Source organism: Mytilus galloprovincialis, chromosome 1 (assembly GCF_965363235.1).
Source record: "Mytilus galloprovincialis chromosome 1, xbMytGall1.hap1.1, whole genome shotgun sequence".
In the NCBI taxonomy this organism is placed as follows: Eukaryota; Metazoa; Mollusca; class Bivalvia; order Mytilida; family Mytilidae; genus Mytilus; species Mytilus galloprovincialis.
This window is the reverse complement of record NC_134838.1, coordinates 3,615,955-3,637,431: the sequence shown is the minus strand read 5'-3', so window position 1 is coordinate 3,637,431 and position 21,477 is coordinate 3,615,955. Positions and strand designations below refer to the sequence as shown.

General features: G+C 31.7%; 1 protein-coding gene across 1 annotated transcript in view; it reads left to right on the top strand.

The window, feature by feature from the left end:
* LOC143063254 (G-protein coupled receptor moody-like) overlaps positions 1-19,906 on the top strand; it is a 31,956-nt gene extending 12,050 nt beyond the window's left edge. Inside the window, exons 2-4 of the mRNA XM_076235290.1 lie at positions 2,131-2,298; positions 18,100-18,303; positions 18,843-19,906. Coding sequence (XP_076091405.1) covers positions 2,160-2,298; positions 18,100-18,303; positions 18,843-19,717 — 1,218 coding nt within the window. The 5' untranslated portion in view covers positions 2,131-2,159 and the 3' untranslated portion in view covers positions 19,718-19,906. The remainder of the gene's footprint in view (positions 1-2,130; positions 2,299-18,099; positions 18,304-18,842) is intronic.
* The last annotated feature ends 1,571 nt before the right edge of the window (positions 19,907-21,477 follow it).

Genomic DNA, 21,477 nt, shown 5'->3' with positions numbered 1-21,477 from the left:
TGGTGATAATGTAGATATATAATCATATTAAAAAGTAAAATTCACAAATATACTTCGCTCCGAGGAAAAGTCAAAACGGAAAGTCTTTAATCAAATAGCAAAATCAAAATCTCAAACACATTAAAAACGAATGGATAACAACTGTTCTGACTTGGTATATGCTTTCTTTATGTAGAAAATGGTAGATTGAGGCTGAGGCTATGTTTTAGTTTTGGATCTAAACTTAACATATCTGAGTTGGTTTAGCCCCGAAAAAATGAGACGACTACATCTCATTCATACACAGAATACACAGATATATATTTTGTCTTTTCTCTTGTTCCATCACAAAAGTGCAATTGGTTTTCATAAAACAGGGTACGTTTCATTTTTTCTATTTTGTTTTTTTTTTTTTCAAAAACAGTAACACTTTCAGAAGATATTGTGTAGTTTTTAACAGTGTCTATATATGTCATCAAATTGATATGAGATCTCTGCTATTGCATGACATAATGAATCGCTGTACTAGCTTGTCTACGTGAATTAATATATTATTATTTATCAGTTGTTCTTAATTTTCATAGCAGGGTTTAAAACTGACTTTTAATATCTGTCTATATGTGTCTCATGACAGAACAAATTTATGCCAAGAAATTTATCTCAGTATGTCTTTGAATGGACTACTTATCTTGGCTTTCATTTTTGGAATTGAATTCAAAGTTGACGATGATTTCAAATGATCAAATCTTATTTTACATCGAAAGAGAATTTGCCTTTTTGGTCGCAGTCTTAAATGTGTATGTTAACTTCGGAATACTTGAAATGTATATCTAGATAACAGCTCCATTACGGAACAAACGCTGAAACATGGAATAAGACGCCTAAAATATTGACTTCTGTTACTAATGTCTACTTTAGCCAATATTAAGAGAGGTTTGAGGAAATTTACGACGATGGTTACTTCTAAGCCTAAAACCATCATTATTTTTCTGTTTTACTTGATAAGGCTCTATGTATAAAGTTCAAATTGAGGTCATCCTCGTACTTTTCTATCTTTTCTTATTTTATCATTTGAGCTATACCTATACGATGCCTCCGTTATGAAAATAAAAGGATATGATTTCTAATGAGATGAACCTCCAATAAAGTATGTAAATTTCGTACGGCTTCATCATTGAGCAAAATCCGTACCGCATAGTACAGTATAAAAGCTTATGAACGTTTTCCTTTATCATTTGATTTCTTTCAATAATTGCTGTGCCAAGACAATATTTACTCTATTTCAAAAAGGATGCATCATTCTCCATTGCTGTTTTATATCAATTAAAAAAAATGCGAGCACAATAAATTAAAAGAAGTGATGGTATACTTTGAAAACAATTTGTCACAAGAAATTAGTTTAATTTTTTTCTAAATAATCTTTAAATAATTAAAACAACACGTTATAAATAGCATGCGTCCGATGCGCCTTTCTGTGCGTTAATCTTTATCAGAAATCATATCAAAGTCTTAGAATTGCTAGCCAGGAATGTGTATAAACCGAATTAGAGTTAAAGAGCTAGTTAAACAGTACTAATAGAGGCGATATTTAACTAACGCTAGCCAGAGATCATATAGTTCATTTCAGAAGTTAAAAGTCATTCAGCACAAAGACAAAATAAAATTCCATCGATAGACCTAAAACAAAATAGATGAATATTACAAAACAGATGACTAAAACTTAAATGGAACTTGTCAATTCATAGAACACAATAATCTAATGAGTTTCGTATGATACATGTTTTAATGTGTTATATAGTGTTCATGTGAAAATTAATATGCGTTCGTTGATTAAACATGTCATTCATGTGCTAGCTGACATCATGATGTTTGAAAATCAGTGTTATTTGTTGAGAATTTATTTTATTTCTGAAAATTATATTATCATACTGTCAATAGCTTTGATTTATTTTTTCGACAATGTATCTTTCAGAGAGTTTTTTCACAGTTCTTAGAGTCAATCCACTTTCTGGTGACTCATATTAAACTAATAACTGATCCTCTAGTGGAAATTAACTCATTGTAGATACCAGGATTAAAAATGACAGTAGCTTACTAAAATAAATGCGTATAAAATAAAATTAAATGTTATCTCACTTTTGTCTTTTTCAGATACTGATACAGATTGCGGACCTTTGAACATGAAGCCTTTGCAAATTGATATAAACCTCGCAGAAGCAAGACCAAGTTACAAAACATTCGAGGTTCTCGTCAGTGAGGATGCATGGGTACTTCTGGCAGTAACTCTTGTAGGACTTGTTATTGCTGTTGGATGCACAGGTATTCTCATTTAACTTCTGTTATAATAATTACTGAAAGGACATAATGACTGACTGCAAGTCCAAAGAATATCTGTATTGGAAGAATATGATATTCATGTTATTTTGCTCAAGTATTCATAGGCTAGTTTTGTTCTCCCTTGTAGCATATGTATTGCTACATTTTCCTTTCAACTTTTGATTATAATCATTAGTGACGACGCTAGATGTCACATATATCTAGAAGATATGGCTTGAAGATAATACGAAATATGTGAATAATATCAATTGTATACATGATTTGTTTCAATGATATAAAGAAGATGTGTTCCCCGATGAAAAAAATAACTTTGACTTGTCGCTGCTTGTAAAGAAACTCATCATAGAAACCAGGATTGATTTTTTTTATTTGAGCCAGATACGCGTTTCGTCTACAAAAGACTCCCCAGTGACGCTCGACTAAAAAATGTTAATAAAGTCAAATAAAGTACGAAGTTGAGAAGCATTGAGGAGCAAAAATTCCTAAACGTTTTGCCAAATACAGCCAAGGTAATCTATTCCTGAGGTAGAAAAGCCTTAGTATTTCAACAAAAATCTAAGTTTTGTAAGCAGTTAAATTATAATTATGACCATATCAATAACTCATGTCAACATAGAAGTGCTGACTTCTGGTCAAGTGATACCCTCGAGGAATAAAAATTCGACCGGCAGTGGCATCGACCCAGGTGACAGAAATGAGTTATGGACAGACTTCAGGACGAACAAGAAAAGTAAGAGAACATCTCCCTGGAAGGGGTTATAAACAAAATGTATTCATGTCAACAGTTATCGAATTTTATCTTATTCTTCAATTGATAAACATTGGTAAAATGCCTGTACCAAGTCAGGAATATGACAGTTGTTATCCATTCGTTTGATATGTTTGAACTTTTTATTTTGCCATTTGATTGGGGACTTTCCTTTTGGAATTTTCCTTGGAGTTCAGTATTTTTGTGATTTTACTTCTTATCGATACTAGATTCGCAATAAAAAGTAAAATCACGTCCCTAATGAAATGGCAAAATCAAAAACTCAAACACATCAGACGAATGGTTAACACAACTGTCATAATTGACTTAAAACATGCATTTTCTTATGTAGAAAATGGTGGATTAAACCTGGTTTTATAGCTAGCTACCTCTCACTCGTATGACAGTTGTATCAAATTCCATTATATAGACAACGCTGTGTGAACAAAAATAAACAGACATAATAGGTAAAAATGTCAAAAATAGGGCTGCAGCAGTCAACATTGTGTAATTATTTTAATCTTTATATCATATTTCTGTTTGATTTCTTTTTTTTAGCTCACCTGGCCCGAAAAGCCAAGTGAGCTTTTCTCATCACTCGGCGTCCGTCGTCCGTCGTCCGTGGTCCGTCGTCGTGGTCGTCGTTAACTTTTTACATTTTGAACTTCTTCTAGAAAACCACTGAATGGAATGAAACCAAACATGGCATGAATGTTCCTTATGAGGTGCTGACCAAGTGTTGTTACTTTGTAGCCGATCCATCATCCAAGATGGCCGCCAGCGAGGGACTTATTTTAACAAAGGACCCTATGGGAAATGCATACAAATGACTTCTTTTAGAGAAGCACTGAATGGAATGAAACCAAACATGGCATGAATGTTCCTTATGAGGTGCTGACCAAGTGTTGTTACTTTGTAGCCGATCCATCATCCAAGATGGCCGCCAGCGGGGAACTTAGTTTAACATAGGACCCTATGGGAAATATATACAAATGTCTTTTTTAAGAGAACCACTGAATGGAATGGAACCAAACATGGCATGAATGTTCCTTATGAGATGCTGACCAAGTGTTGTTACTTTGTAGCCGATCCATCATCCAAGATGGCCGCCAGCAGGGGACTTAGTTTAACATTGGACCCTATGGGAAATATATCCAAATGTCTTCTTTTAGAGAACCACTGAATGGAATGAAACCAAACATGGCATGAATGTTCCTTATGAGGTGTTGACCAAGTGTTGTTACTTTGTAGCCGATCCAACATCCAAGATGGCCGCCATCTTGGGGACTTAGTTTAACATAGGACCCTATGGGAAATGCATACAAATGACTTCTTTTAGTGAAACACTATATGGAATGAAACCAAACAAAGCATGAATGTTCTTAATGAGATACTGACCAAGTGTTTTACTTTGTCGTCATTGCAACATCCAAGATGGCCGCCAGTGGGGGAACTTAGTTTAACATAGGACCCTATGGGAAATGCATATAAAAGCCTTCTTCTAAAGAACCACTGAATTGAATAAAATCAAACATAGCATGAATGTTCCTTTCCTTATGAGGTGCTGGCCAAGTGTTGTAACTTTTAGCCAAATTTTATAATTTTTTATATGATTTCAAAAACCCAAGTAGAATCAGGTGAGCGATACAGGCTCTTGAGAGCCTCTAGTTCTTTAGTGCTATACATTAATGATCTGTCACTTGCACATGATGTTTACAGTAATTTTTGATTGTTTTCGCCTTCAACACCACTTGTTGTTTTGAAAAATAACTATAAACTACAATGACTTATATGTCTAGGTTTTACGTAAGCCTTATTAGCGTCATTAAAGGTTATGATTCTCAAAAGATTGATTTTGAGTTGTGGTGTACACATACTCATGTACGTGTATTATATTCGCTCTTGTAAAAAAAATAATAAATATACGAGGTACATTGAGCACACGGGTTTCTTATATTTTCTGAGGTTGTGGATAATTTATCTTAAATTACAAATGTGTAGGTTTCTTCAACGACTGGCGTCAATAAGAAGTAGATTCTTAGAAATTCTTAAGATATACTGCAAAAAAAATGTCATCACACTCTTGCTATTTGGCAGTAATATCATAACCTTCGACCCCCCCCCCCTAAACCCGTTTCACTAGTACTATTATTACCATGTTGTGATATCGAATATATCATTTCATTAAACAGAGCTTTCTCCACAAAATGGGAATCGTTAATACAAATTTCTTGTTTAAGGTCATGCACATGAAGATCATAGCAATTAAAATGCTAGATAACACATATTTGTTGAATTTTATAGATTGATATGTCACCACAGTTGTTATTTAAATTGATACGTATTGTGCACAGCTCCTGATAGGCCTACGAATGTATTTTGTACTCGTATAAAGGTGAATTCATACAAAACCTTCTCAAAGACGAAAACACTTTTTTTTTCTTCTAAATTTCACTTCCAGGTATGTTTGTGTTAACCTGTCACTCAAAAAAAATCACAAAAAAAAATCTTATATAGAGTTTATTTCGCATGCGAAAACAAGTGTTATGATTATCTTTTGTTCGGCTAGCATGCCTATTTATCTATTCGTTCGTCATACAGTTACATCAAGTATATACTGCGATATCTGATATAATTATGATTTACACATTTAATAGTTTTTTTCAATTTCAATTAAACAAAAAACAGGTTTTTTTCTGGTTTTTTTTTTATCAATTTGGTTTGTAATGGAATTAGTTATCATGCACATCAACAACAGTCGCGTATATTCAAGTTTTTAAACTTGTCGTATCTACAATCCCATCTCGTCCTCTTTTCTTCAATTGTTTCATAACCAGATGTGACATATACATGATATATACCATCGTTCAGTAAACATCCATGCCTGCTAATACTCCTCGACAGAAATTAATTGTCAATGGCATTACTTTATCTAAAAAGGAAACACTACCTGTGGTGATTTATGTGTAATTTCAAAAGTGGAAGTCCTGCTGTGCCTTCAGTGGATATCTAATGCTTAAAAAAATGCAGATTACTAGTATCAATTAGACATTAAGATTACATATATCTCTACCCATCACTGTTGCCTATCAATTAAAAAGCATAAATGGCAAAAAAATTATCACATGAAGTGGTGTTCTGTTGGATATTAATCGAGCTGTATTAATCTGTCAGAAGAAATTAGTTTGAAATTATACGCAATATTTATAGATGGTCTAGGATTTTCAGGAATATCAGACACTTTATATATCAGTATAATTTCCGATGAAAATTAAGAACATCCTCCACATCAGTTCCCATTACTAAACATTGGTTTTTGTTTGTGATATGTTTTCTTGCGACATAACGCATAAGTTCCATACATAATTGATGCTTGATATGCGTGTTTGTGTTTCAAAAAACATGTGTCTTCTTAGTTGCAGTAGAAATCATAAAGAATGGAATATCTTATATAGTAGAATCCAATTTACGTAGATCATGTTTAAGTTGTTGTATTGCAGATTACTAGTTTACAGTATATCAGCACGAAAAAGGAAACGAGTGTAACATGTGTAAAGCGTGGGCTCGAAATTCATTTAAATTTAAATAAAGTGCGTGGATAATACATTTGTAGACCAGTTATTACAAAGTATTATTTTTAACCTATGTTTAAAAATCGATAAAGCAAGACACTATCATTCAAAAATCAGAGTATTTTCCTGCAAGCTAAATACAAGGTTTTTATTACCAAATTGGAAAGTTATTATATAAGTACAATATTTAAGGTTTTGTAAAAATCTATAATTCCGTATTACAAAAACACCCACAACATATTCATTTGTTATATCTATCATTAAATCGACCGTAAGACATGATAAGCAGCAGTTGAAATGGTATTGTTCAATCGAATTGTCATCTACACATGATGTTTACGAATTGCTGTTTATTATGTTCCCTAAATTCAACAGTGACAATGATTTATGATTTCTTCACAAACAAAAACAATTATCATGGCAATCCTAATTAGATAATTAAAACAAGCAATTGTTTTTCTTTAGTTTATATATTTATTTACTTTTATGTTGATGTTCTGTTGGCTACCCAATATACATTTCTAAAATCGCTTAGCTCTGTTCATTTAGGGACGACATCAAAAGTTCAATGAAGGATAAAAAAACCTTATTCACATAGTTTTTTCACTGATCCCCGCCCCCCCCCCCTCTTAACTTAATTTGGGAAAAATTGATTGACCAATAGGGATATATGTAAAATCGATTTTAGATTAACAAAACTTGCAGCAATGTTGACAAAGGCGTAACCAAATGCTTTACGTTGTAAGAGTTATCTCCCCAACACTGTTTTTCTTGTGGCCACTACTCCTTTGCAACCATAAAAGATTACGACAAATTTATTTTACCAAATTGCTCGTTACATCTTCAGGATTAGGAGTTTAGTTTTGACCGAAGCTATCCAGAGACTCCATATGAGAGTTATTCCCCCTTATGTATTTGATATAAGTGATTTACATTTCTAACTGGTAAACCATAAGTGATAGAGACCTAAGGTCTTTTGATTTGAGATCCTTGGTCCAAAAAAATTAAAATAAGGTCAAGGTCAAAGGTCAAGGTCATATTCTAAATTTTTAATTTTGGCTTATTTTGGCTATTTTCAAACACTGTATAACATATCGACAAATTATTTTTTCTAAATTGTTAGTTGCGACATGTCGTTACTTATATATTTTGGTTGAACAGGTACGTAGACAATTAATGGGAATTTTCACCCATCCTTTATTTAGAATTACGCGTATAATGATATAACTCATTAACCATACATATTAAAGACCTAAGATCTTTTGATTTTAGGTCCTTTGTTTGTGACCTTGAAATTTAGGTCAAGGTCATAGGCTAATTGGACGTTCTAGATTTTGACCTTTGCTTCAAATACATATTAATACATCATAAAGCCATAGGAACTAACATTTTAAACTGATGTTTAATATTTTAATCAAAATAAATCTTTACTAGTGGAAAGACCTTCAATTGTTCTCTGAACAATTGTTTTTTAATTATTATTATTATTTATTTTTTTTTCTTCCGCCTAATTTTTTTCTTGCGTATTGTTGATGTTTCAAAAGATGTCGCTTAGATATTTGGAATATGATATCGTATAGTTTATACGCTTTAAAAATTGACAAAGGCGTAACCAAATACTTTACGTTGTAAGAGTTATCTCCCCTAACACTGTTTTTCTTGTGGCCATTACTCCTTTGCAACCATACAAGATTACCACAAATTTATTTTTTCAAATTGCTCGTTACATCTTCAGGATTCGGAGTTTAATTTTGATCGAAGCTATCCGGAGACTCCATATGAGAGTTATTCCCCCTTATGTATTTGATATAACTGAAATGCGTTTCTAACTGGTAAACCATAAGTGATAGAGACTTATGGTTTTTTGATTTGAGATCCTTGGTTTAAAAAAATGAAAATTAGGTCAAGGTCAAAGGTCAAGGTCATATTCCAAATTTTGATTTTGGCTTATTTTGGCTTAATTTCAAACACTGTATAATATATCGACAAATTATTTTTACTAAATTGTTAGTTGCGACATTTCGTTACTTATATATTTTGGTTGAACTAGTATGTAGACAATTAATGGGAATTTTCACCCATCCTTTATTTAGAATAACGCGTAAAGTGATATAACTCATTAACCATACATATTAACGACCTAGGGTCTTTTGATTTGAGGTCCTTTGTTTGTGACCTTGAAATCTAGGTCAAGGTCATAGGCTTATTGGACGTTTTAGATTTTGACCTTTGCTTCAAATTCATATTAATATATCATAAAGCCATAAGAACTAACATTTTAAACTGATTTTTCATATTTTATATCAAAATAAATCTTTAATCATGTTAATGGTGGAATAATCATGTTAATGGTGGAAAGACCTTCAATTGTTCTCCGAACAATTGGTTTTTGATTATTATTATTATTTTTTTTTTCTTCCGCCTAATTTTTTTCTTGGGTATTGTTGTTGTTTCAAAAGATGTTGTTTAGATATTTGGAATATGATATCGTATAGTTTATACGCTTTAAAAATGAACAAAGGCGTAACCAAATACTTTACGTTGTAAGAGTTATCTCCCCGAACACTGTTTTTCTTGTGGCCACTACTCCTTCACAACTATAAAAGATTACGACAAATTTATTTTACCAAATTGCTCGTTACATCTTCAGAATTCAGAGTTTTTTACCTAGATTAATTTAATTCTTAAACTTGACAGCGATACACCAAACTACACAATGACCGGAGATTAAGTAAGTTTCATATGTATCTAAGACAGCTGCATAAATCCAAGTTGTTTCGAAAAAGTTATTTAAAATTTTAAATTGTACTATCTCTATTTTGAAAAAAAAAAAAAAAAAATTGTACTATCTCTATTTTGACAAAATGTCCTGTACCAAGTCAGGAATATGGCCATTGTTATATTATAGTTCGTTTCTGTGTGTGTTACATTGTAACGTTATGTTTCCGTTGTGTCGTTTGTTTTACTCTTTTTTTTTTAGTGTGAATTCACATTACTATAAGACGTGTCACGGTAATTATCTATCCCAAATTCATGTATTTGGTTTTGATGTTATATTTGTTATTAAGTCTTTCCACTTTTCTGTGGAAAGACTTATTGTTTTTCTTCTGATTATTAAGTCTTTCCACTTTTCTGTGGAAAGACTTATTGTTTTTCTTCTGATTATTTTTTTTTCCGCCAAATTTTGTTCTTGCGATAAATGTTTGTTTCGCAATATGTCGCTTAGATATATCTCATATGGTATTGTATAGTTTATGCGCTTTTAAATTTTACCCTGCTAAGGCAAACCATTTTCTTTGTAAGAGTTATCTCCCTATTCACTGTTTATCATGTGTGTGCATCTCCTTCGTAACAAAAAAAGATAGCGACGAAGTTTTTTTTACAAATTGTTCGTTACATCCTCAGGAATTTTTGGCTAATTTGGATCGAAGCAATTCGATGATATTTTATAGGAGTTATCTACCCCTACACAATAAATTTGTCGGTATGTGCTTTCAACTCATCAACCGTTAACCGTATAAGCCTGAGATATTTTTATTTAGGGCCCTATGTCCTAACTTAGAAAATGAGGTCAAGGTCAAAGGTCAAGGTCAAGTTCTCAATTGTGACTTTTGCTTGTTTTTGCATTTTCTCAGACACTTTGAAAGATACATATAAAAGAACAAGTGCAATATGTCTGCTTTATTGTAATGAAGATATGCTACATTTAGTCTTATACAATTTAATGGCATCTTATAGGAGTTAGTGCCCCTGAAATGTCTTGATATGAGGTTATTTGAATATAACTTCAACTAACTTCATTATAAAGCCATTTGACCTTGTACAAAGGTTAGGTGACATATGAAATTGAAAAATGATTACCGGAAGTGACCTTGAGAAAACCGGAAATAGCCTTTTTTGCAAATTTTTCATATAAAAGTACTCAGAATCCATATATTTTGTCATATAGATATATTAACTGATTACTGAAGACTAAAAATGACTTCCAACAAACCGGAAGTGGCCAATTATCTCCCATTCTGCATACAAAAGTATATAGAAACTATATATTTTTGGAATCAGTGTAAAAGAAGCTATCATATGAGACCGGAAGTGACATTCATTTCACCGGATGTAGCATTTTATCTCCTTTTTATCACTCATCAATATAATTAAACCATTATTTATCGCATCAGTATGAAGAAACTATCTTATCAAAATTTCTTTGATGTGGGAAGACTTTCAATTGTTCTGTGAACAATTGGTTTTTAATTCTCATAGGATTTTGTCTCATGCTTAGTCCGTTTCTGTGTGTGTTACATTTTTATGTTGTGTCTTTGTTCTCCTCTTATATTTAATGCGTTTCCCTCAGTTTTAGTTTGTTACCCCGATTTTGTTTTTTGTCCATTGATTTATTAGTTTTGAACAGCGGTATACTACTGTTGCTTTTATTTGTCCGAAATTCCAAATCCTAGCCTTTTTTTACCTAGATTAATTTAATTCTTAAATTTGACAGCAATACACCAAACTACATAATGACCGGGGATTCAGTAAGCTTAATATATATCTAAGATAGCTGCATAGTTTGATGAAAATCCAAGTTGATTTGAAAAAAAATGTAAAAAAGATTAAAGATGCCTCTCTGAATTTAATTATTTTTATTTTTATGTTTATACTGTAATAATACAAAAAGTTATGTTTGATTATAGGCGAATTTATTATATCTATAATACTTAATGGTATATTTAGTCTTTTATACTTTTTTACACACTAGCTCTTTATATTACACCTATAGTTTGCACTGAATGATATTTTTAGCATATATTATACCATGTATTTTAAAGATAATACTTTATTGGAATATTTAATTGAACTAATAAAATGTTGAAATCAATGATGAAGACCAAGTAATGACGAGATGCATGTTAGGTTGTTTGAAGTTGTTACAGTTGATGAAATAGTTTATAAATAATATATTTGCATTATCACTTAATGAAAATTTTCATCATATATTTCATCATATATTATATATACCATGTGCATGATGTATTTTAAAGATAAATAAAACTGGAATATTTAATTTAACTGATAAATTATTAATTAATTGATGTTAAAATCCATGATGAGGACCAAGTAATGACGAGATGTATGTGCTGTCGTTTGAAGTTGTTACAGTCGATAAAATAGTTTGTAAATAATACATCATGACGGCACGTTTTATATTTCGACCAAAATGTAGTTAGTACACCATAAAAACATTTTGATGTATATGTAATAATTCCTTGAACGGAAACAAATTATCTAGACATACAGGAATATATTGATTTGGAATTATTCAAAAAGTCTCTGTATTAACAAATTACAAGCTAACATTACTTTATTAAAAAATGTAGGTTATTATAAAAACCAAATGTTTCATGAATAAATGAGTCGTAGTGCTTCTGGGAATATCAAATCATTTAACACGATGATTTGCAAAAGAACATACGACATATTTGTTAGAGATCTCGTCAATCAAATAGAAAAGTTTATTTGAATTATTAATAGTTTAATAAAACCAATTTTCAAACTGTGAAAATTTTTAACAAAGCATCTGCTTTGTCGTTTTGAACTTCAAGTTAAGTTTTTTTTCAAAGTAAAATCGCATGAGGCATTTTGTAAAATGGTTTTTATACGCCTGTCAAAATTTTGACGGGACGTATTATGTTATACAAATGTCCGGTGTCCGTCCGTCTGTCCGTCTATACGTCTGTCCGTCTGTCAGGCGTAAACATGTCGCACCGTAACTTGAGAACGACTTATCCAAATTTCATGAAACTTATTATAGTTGTTTCTTATGATGGTCAAATGATCTGTATACCTTTTGGTGAAAATAAGATTAAAACTTTTTGAGGTACGGCACTTTGTAACTAAAACAGGGGTGTGTTTTTTTTCACATGTCGCACCGTATATGAAAACCGATTTTTGATTATTGCTTAAAACTTTACACAATTCTTAGTTATATTAATCTAAAGATGTGTATACTTTTTGGTGATGATTCAAAATTTCATTTTTGAGTTATTGAGTATTTTGTAAAAAAGGGGGAGGGGTTTTTACATGTCGCTCCGTATCTCAACAACGATTTATGATTATTGCTTAAAACTTTACACACTTCTTTGTTATATTAATCTAAACATCTATATACTTTTTGGTGATGATTTAAAAAAAAAATTCAGTTATTTAGTATTTTGTAAAAAAAGGGGGAGGGTTTTTTTTACATGTCGAGCCGTATCTCAAAAACAATTTATGATTATTGCTTAAAACTTTACACACTTCTTTGTTATATTAATCTAAAGGTCTGAATAGTTTTTGGTATTTGAAGAAAAAAAAGAGGGGGGTTTCATATGTCCCTCCGTATCTGAAAAACAATATATGGTTATTGCTTAAAACTTTCTCAGAAACTATTTATGATTATTGCATAAAACTTTCACACAAGACGACGGGCGTATCATGCACTCATGGCGCAGCTGTTTATTAATTAGGTCTTTCCACTTTTCTGTGGAAAGTCCTATTGGTTTTCTTCTTATTTTTTTTTCTTCCGCCAAATTTTTTTTCTTTGCTGATTTTTTGTTTCGCTAGATATTTGGATTATGAGATCCATATGAGAATTATTTCCTCTTTTGTATTTGATATTTTAAAATGTATTTTTAACTGGAAAACCATAAGTGATAGAGGCCTAGGATCTTTAGATTTGAGGTTCTTGGTCCAAAAAAATGAAAATGAGGTCTAGGTCAAAGGTGAAGGTCATGTTCAAAATTTAGATTTCTGATTGTTATCTCTTATCAGAAATCATATAAGATATTGACAAGATATTTTCACACAATTGTTAGTTGCAACATCTCAAACACATAAATTTTAGATGTAAGAGTACTTAGACATTTGATGCAAGTTTCCGCCCCTTTTATATCTAATATTAATCGTATGGAAATATAACTTAATAACAATATAAAGTAGAGGCCTAAAGTCTTTTGATTATAGGTTCTTGGTTTATGACCTTGAAACTGATCTCAAGGTTATAGGTAAATTTAACGTTCTAGATTTTGACCTTTGCTTTTACCTCATATGTTTACATGATAAAGCATGGGACTTTTTGCATTAGGTTGCAAGCAATGTGACTTTCAAAAAGCCAACCGGAAGTGACCTTTTGTAAACCGAAAGTAGATATTTTTTGTACTGAATTAATGTAAAAGTATGAATGACCATATATTTTTGGAATCAGTGGCAAGTAAACTTTTAAACAATACCGAAAATAACATATTTTGAACCGGAAGTAAAAAAAATTCCTCCCTTATTTATATCTTTTTGTATAGAAACCATATATTTTTGGAATCAGCGTACAATAAGCTGTCATTTGACGCTGAAATTGACAATTAAACCAGATTTTAACATTTTCATTTTTAATATTTTCATATCAAAATAGTATGCTTACTGGTGGAAAGACCTTCAATTGTTCTCTGAACAATTGGTTTTTAATTATTATTAGGTCTTTCCACCTTTCCGTGGAAAGACCTATTGGATTTCTTCTGATTATTAGGTCTTTCCACCTTTCCGTGGAAAGACCTATTGGATTTCTTTTGATTATTATTATTATTATTATTTTTTTTATTCTTCCGCCTAATTCTTTTCTTGCGTAGTATTGATATTTCAAAAGATGTCGCTTATATATTTGGAATATGATATAGTAAAGCGTATGCACTTTTAAAACTGACCACTGCGTAACCAAATACTTTACGTTGTAAGAGTTATCTCCCCAAACACTGTTTTTCTTGTGGCCACTACTCCTACGCAACCATAAAAGATTACGACAAATTTATTTTACCAAATTGCTCGTTACATCCTCAGGATGTTCTGTTTTATTTTGACCGAAGCCGTATAGAGACTCCATATGAGAGTTAGTTCCCCTTTTGTATTTGAAATTTTGAAATGTATTTTAAACTGGAAAACCATAAGTGATAGAGACCTAGGGTCTTTTGTTTTGAGATCATTGGTCCAAAAAAATGAAAATTAGGTAAAGGTCAAAGGTCAAGGTCATATTCTAAATTTTGATTTTGGCCTATTTTCACTAATTTTCATTAACCTTATAAGATACCGACAAATTATTTTTACTAAATTGTTAGTTGCGACATGTCGTAACTTATATATTTTGGTTAAAAGGGTGTGTAGACATAAAATGGGAGTTTTTGCCCCTCCTATATTAAGAATTAAAAGTAAAGTGATATAACTCATTAACTATACATATTACAGACCTAGGGTCTTTTTATTTGGGGTCCCTGGTTTATGACCTTGAAATATAGGTCAAGGTCATCAGTAAATTTGACGTTCTAGATTTCGACCTTTGCTCAAAATTCATATTTATACATCATTAAGCCATAGGAACTGACATTTTCAACTGAATTTTAATATTTTCATATCAAAATAGATCCTTATTGGTGGAAAGACCTTCAATTGTTCTCTGAACAATTGGTTTTTATTTTAATTTTTTTTTTTTTTTTTCTTCCGCTTAATTTTTTTTCTTGTGTAGTATCGTTGTTTCATAAGATGTCTCTTACATATTTGGAATATGATATCACATAGTTTATTCGCTTTAAAAATTAACAACCGCGTAACAAAATACTTTACGTTGTAAGAGTTATCTCCCCAAACACTGTTTTCCTTGTGGCCACTACTCCTTCGCAACCGTAAAAGATTACGACAAATTTATTTTACCAAATTGCTCGTTACATCTTCAGGATAAGACTCTTCATTGGACTGAAGCTATTAGGAGACTCCATATGAGAGTTATTTACCTTTTTTCATTTGATTCAAGTGATATGCATTTCTAACTGGTAAACCATAAGTGATAGAGACCTAGGGTCTTCAGATTTAAGGTCCTTGGTCCAAAAAAATGAAAATGAGGTCAAGGTCAAAGGTCAAGGTCATGTTCTAAATTTTGATTTTTGCTTATTTTCACTGATTTTCAAATACCGTATGACATATTGACAAATAATTTTTCATAAATTGTTAGTTGCGACATGTCCTTACTTGTATATTTTGGTTGAAAGGGTGCGCACACAATAAATGGGAGTTCTTGCCCATCTTAGATTTAGATTTACGCTTAAAGTGATATTACTCTTTAACAAAACATATTAAAGACCTAGGGTCTTTTGATTAAAGGTCCTTGGTTTGTGACCTTGAAATTGAGGTCAAGGTCATAGTTTAATAGGACGTTCTAGATTTTGACCTTTGCTTAAAATTCATATTAATACATCATAAAGCCATAGAAACTAACATTTTAAACTGATTTTTCATATTTCAATATCAAAATAGATCTTTACTAGTGGAAAGACCTTCAATTGTTCTCTGAACAATTGTTTTTTTATTATTATTAGGTCTTTCCACCTTTCCGTGGAAAGACCTATTGCTTTTGTTCTGATTATTATTATTATTATTATTTTTTTTTTTATTCTTCCGCCTAATTTTCTTCTTGCGTATTGTTGATGTTTCAAAAGATGTCGCTTAGATATTTGGAATATGATATCGTATAGTTTATACGCTTTAAAAATTTTCAACCGCGTAACAAAATACTTTACGTTGTAAGAGTTATCTCCCCAAACACTGTTTTTCTTGTGGCCACTACTCCTTCGCAACCGTAAAAGATTACGACAAATTTATTTTACCAAATTGCTCGTTACATCTTCAGGATTAGGCAATTTATTTGGACCGAAGCTTTCCAGAGACTCGATATGAGAGTTATTTCCCCTTATGTAAATGATATAAGTATTATGCATTTCTAACTGGTAAACCATAAGTGATAGAGACCTAGGGTCTTCAGATTTGAGGTCCTTGGTCCAAAAAAATGAAAATGAGGTCAAGGTCAAAGGTCAAGGTCATGTTCTAAATTTTGATTTTTGCTTATTTTCACTGATTTTCAATACCGTATGACATATCGACAAATAATTTTTCATAAATTGTTAGTTGCGACATGTCCTTACTTGTATATTTTGGGTGAAAGGGTGCGCAGACAATAAATGGGAGTTTTTCCCCATCTTATATTTAGGTTTACCCGTAAAGTGATATTACTCTTTATCCAAACATATTAAAGACCTAGGGTCTTTTGATTTAAGATCATTGGTTTGTGACCTTGAAATTGAGGTCAAGGTCATAGGTTAATAGGACGTTCTAGATTTTGACCTTTGCTTTAAATTGATATTAATACATCATAAAACCATAGGAACTAACATTTAAAACTGGTTTTTCATATTTCAATATCAAAATAGATCTTTTCTAGTGGAAAGACCTTCAATTGTTCTATGAACAATTGGTTTTTAATTTTTTTTTTTTTTTCTTCCACCTTATTTTTTTCTTGCGTAATTTTGTTGTTTCAAAAGATGTCGCTTAGATATTTGGAATATGATATCGTATAGTTTATACGTTTTTAAACTGACAACCGCGTAACTAAATACTTTGCGTTGTAAGAGTTATCTCCCCAAACACTGTTTTTCTTGTGGCCACTACTTCTTTGCAACCGTAAAAGATTACGACAAATTTATTTTACCAAATTGCTCGTTACATCTTCAGGATTTGGAGTTTAGTTTTGACCGAAGATATCCGGAGACTCCATATGAGAGTTATTCCCCCTTATGTATTTGATATAAGTGATTTGCATTTCTAACTGGTTAACCATAAGTGATAGAGACCTAGGGTCTTTTGATTTGAGATCCTAGGTCCCCAAAAAATAAAATTAGGTCAAGGTCAAAGAACAAGGTCATATTCTAAATTTTTATTTTGGCTTATTTTTACTAATTTTCAAAACCTTATAACATATCAACATCTTATTTTCACTAAATTGTTAGTTGCGACATGCCGTTACTTATAAATTTTGGTTGAAAGGGTGCGTAAACAATAAATAGGAGTTTTCGCCCATCTTATATTTAGAATTATGAGTAAAGTGATATAACTCATTAACCATACATAATAAAGACCTAGGGTCTTTTGATTTGAGATCCTTGGTTTATGACCTTGAAATTAAGGTCAAGGTCATAGGTAATTTGCACGTTCTAGATTTTGACCTTTGCTTTAAATTCATATTTATACATTATAAAGCCATAGGAACTGACATTTTTGATTGATTTTTAATATTTTGATAATAAAATAGACCTTTACTTGTGGAAAGACCTTCAATTGTTCTTTGAACAATTGGTTTTTAATTATCATTATTGTTGTTATTAATATCATTCACCTTTCGTGGTCTTTCTTTGCTCAGAAACTAGTCAAAAACGAAAGTCAGATATATTTAGTTTCCGGTATCTTTTTTTATATCCAGTATCTCTACTCCACCTGTTTGGTTATGCTTGGTATTATTTCAAAAACGAGTAGCATGAGAAATTAAAACAAAACATTTTGAAGATTTTGACATTCAAAATTCTTTTAATGCAATGTCATATAATCTTAACTTTATTATTTCAGGGAATATAATGGTAATTCTAGCCATTAAGAAAGAAAAGAAGTTACAGACAATTTCAAATGTGTTTGTTATGAATTTAGCAGTTTGCGATCTCTTACTTTTGGGATGTGTGTTACCTTTTAACATCTACACATACATATCCGATGGTTGGTACATAACGTCTACTCTATGCAAACTGGTTGGCTTTTGGGGATATACATTAACTGGTAAGTAGATGAATATTAAATTAAATTTAAAAACAAATAAAATTTTACATTCATTCCAATAAAAAAAAACTCGTCTTGCTAATTATAGGTATCCGATGATACATACATGTGTAACAAATGGAAGATATATTTATGGTGGAAAACACTTAACGCAAAGACAAATGAACAATTTATTGGCATATATGCAGGAAAGAAGATGACCGTAGAATTTCTTATTGACCTTTATTCTTATTTCATTATATTGTGATAGATAAAACTTATTATTCAAAGTAGTAAATTATCGTCAATGCATAGGTTAATTTAAATGATTGTACTAAAATTTTCATATGTTGAATACTGTGTAAAATAAAATCCAATTTAAATGGCAACAACTGTCTCTCCACAATTGATGCTTATTGCCATAGAACATTTTTCTTTATGAATTAAGTGCATCAAATTCATTGAAGATCTTATCGATTACATAATTGTTCATTCCTATTTATTAGCAATTCAGTATTACAGGAAGCAAATGTTCTTCAACTTTAATATTCTATTTTCAGGAACAACAATCATAACCCTTACACTGATTGCCTTCAATCGCTACAAATTGGTATTAGATATAGGAGCATACAAACAGCTATACACACGTAGAAATATTATCTTGATGTTGATGGTGGCATGGTTGGTACCAGCTCTGTGCCTTACTCCAGCATTGGTTGGTATATGGGGACAATTTGGATATGTTCCCATGATGGTCACGTGTAACCTACTACTTGATCACAGAAGTCAATTATTTAAAATATTCTTACTTGTAGTACGCGCTGTTCTCCCATGTTTCCTTATAGTGTACTACTACGCACGGATATATCATGCAACAAGAAAAAGTCACCAGCGCATCGGCGGAATTGGACGTATTCCGTCCTCGCTAGATGTACATAATCATGCAAAAGAAATGCACATGACACGAATGATGTTGATAATTTTTCTTGTTTTCTCCCTCTCTTATTTCCCTTGTACAGTTACTGGAATGATTGACTGGAATATTGTATTATCGAAACAGTATCATATGTTTTGTCAAATTTCAATCTATTTGGGAAGTGCCGCGAATCCTTTGGTATACGGACTTATGAACTCTCAGTTTAGAAAAGCTTATCGAGAGTTAGTATGTTGTTTCAACATTTATCTAAATTCTTACTCACTAACATCAACTAGAAAGAGTTCATTGTTTAACAGTAGTAATCAAATTAAAGGAAAATCAAATTCAAGAACATCATCTGATCTTCAGTCGGGAATTTATCCTTTATTGCTGGACAAGCATTGTAATTCTGATTCAAAGCCTACTTCTGAAGACGTGTCTGCAAACAACAGCCATGAGTCAGTGATGATAAACTTGTCAACAAGGAATGAAAAAAGACCAACATTTACACTAGACTGATGCAGACACACTCATGTTGACTTTTCTTACACATTGTTATATTGTTCTGAAATAAAACTCACGAACATAACAACGAACTCCCGAACAAACAAAAAAAAAATTGTGTCATTACATAGACTCATTTAAGAAACAATGAATACACGAGCTCATTGATAGTGTGTTATTTTATCATTAAATCGTTTAGGCCCATATGTGTATATATTGATATATATATATTTGTGTATTATCATTGTGTTTCTGACACTTAAATCTTCTGTTATTCGTTTAACTTAAATTACCCAATTAAAACAATAACTCCTCATAGATAAAATGAGTAAGCTTTTTTACGCCAGACGAGGTCATGCAAATAAGGCTAAGGAAACCTATTTCTGGGTTAGAAAATCTTTCTTTTTGAAGTAATACCAGCCAAAGAAAATAAACTTGCAGAATTCTAAATCAAACCAGAAACCGTCTTCGGAGACAAGTGGTCAAAAAAAGTTCAGCGCTAATGTTTAAGTAATCAAAACAGAAATTCTGTATTAATTGAAACCCTAGATCTGCTAATATATACATTAATAGACGATGAAAGTGAACAATTTTCGTCTAATATAAGTTTTAAAGTTCTGCTTGTATCAAAAATTAAACGACGTAGAGTTCATGACTACAGAAAAGGTATCATGGAACAGTTTCAAAACACCAGGAAGGCAACGAGTCCTTGATGAATGATTTATGATATACTCCACCAGTAGCATCCCTCGTAATAATTTTTTAAGTGTCCTACACGATATACATTGTAATACCGACTGGAATTATTACGGCCAACGGTTGTCATTTTGCTATTTTTAACATATTTCAAAATGGTGAACCGAATTAGGATTTTTGTCTGACAGCATTCGAAATAATTGCTTCATCTTGACCTTGTGTAGTAATTTCCTTACTATGACAAGGAGTGCTGATGTCAGTATAACAATGATTGTTAGATCTATATTAACAGAGACATTCAAAATCATAAATCGAAAATAAACGCATCAACAAACGAGGAAAACAAAGGAACAATGAAACAAAATCAAACGCAAACACACATAGAAACTACTATTTGATAACACCAGCCATATTCCTGACTTGGTATAGGACATTTTAAGAAAAAAATGGTGTGTTGAATCTGGTTAAATGGCATGTCAAACCTCCCGAAATCTCCCAAAACAGAGAAACGCACAATCAAATAGTAAAACAGTCGACACAACATGCAAATCGCAGAACAACAACAATAAAATTGAGAATGGAAATGGAGAATGTGTCAAATAGACAACAACCCGACCATATAACAGACAACAGCAGAAGGTCACCAATTGGTCTTCAATGTAGCGAGAAATTCCCGCACCCGGATGCGTCCTTCAGCTGGCCCCTATATAAATATATATACTAGTTCAGTGATAATGAATGCCATACTAAACTCCAATCTAATTGAAATATTGATCTCTGATTACGTTATACTTCATATGTAGTATAACATAATCAGAGATCAATATTTTAATTAGATTGACTAAACTCCAAATTATACACAAGAAACTAAAGTTCAAATTAATACAAGACTATCAATGGCCAGATGCTCCTGACTTGGGACAGGCGCAAAAATTCGGCGGGGTTAAACATGTTTATGAGATCTCAACCCTCCCCCTATACCTCTAGCCAATGTAGAAAAGTAAATGCATAACAATACGCACATTAAAATTCAGTTCAAGAGAAGTCCAAGTCTGATATTCCATCAAAGACCAGAGGGT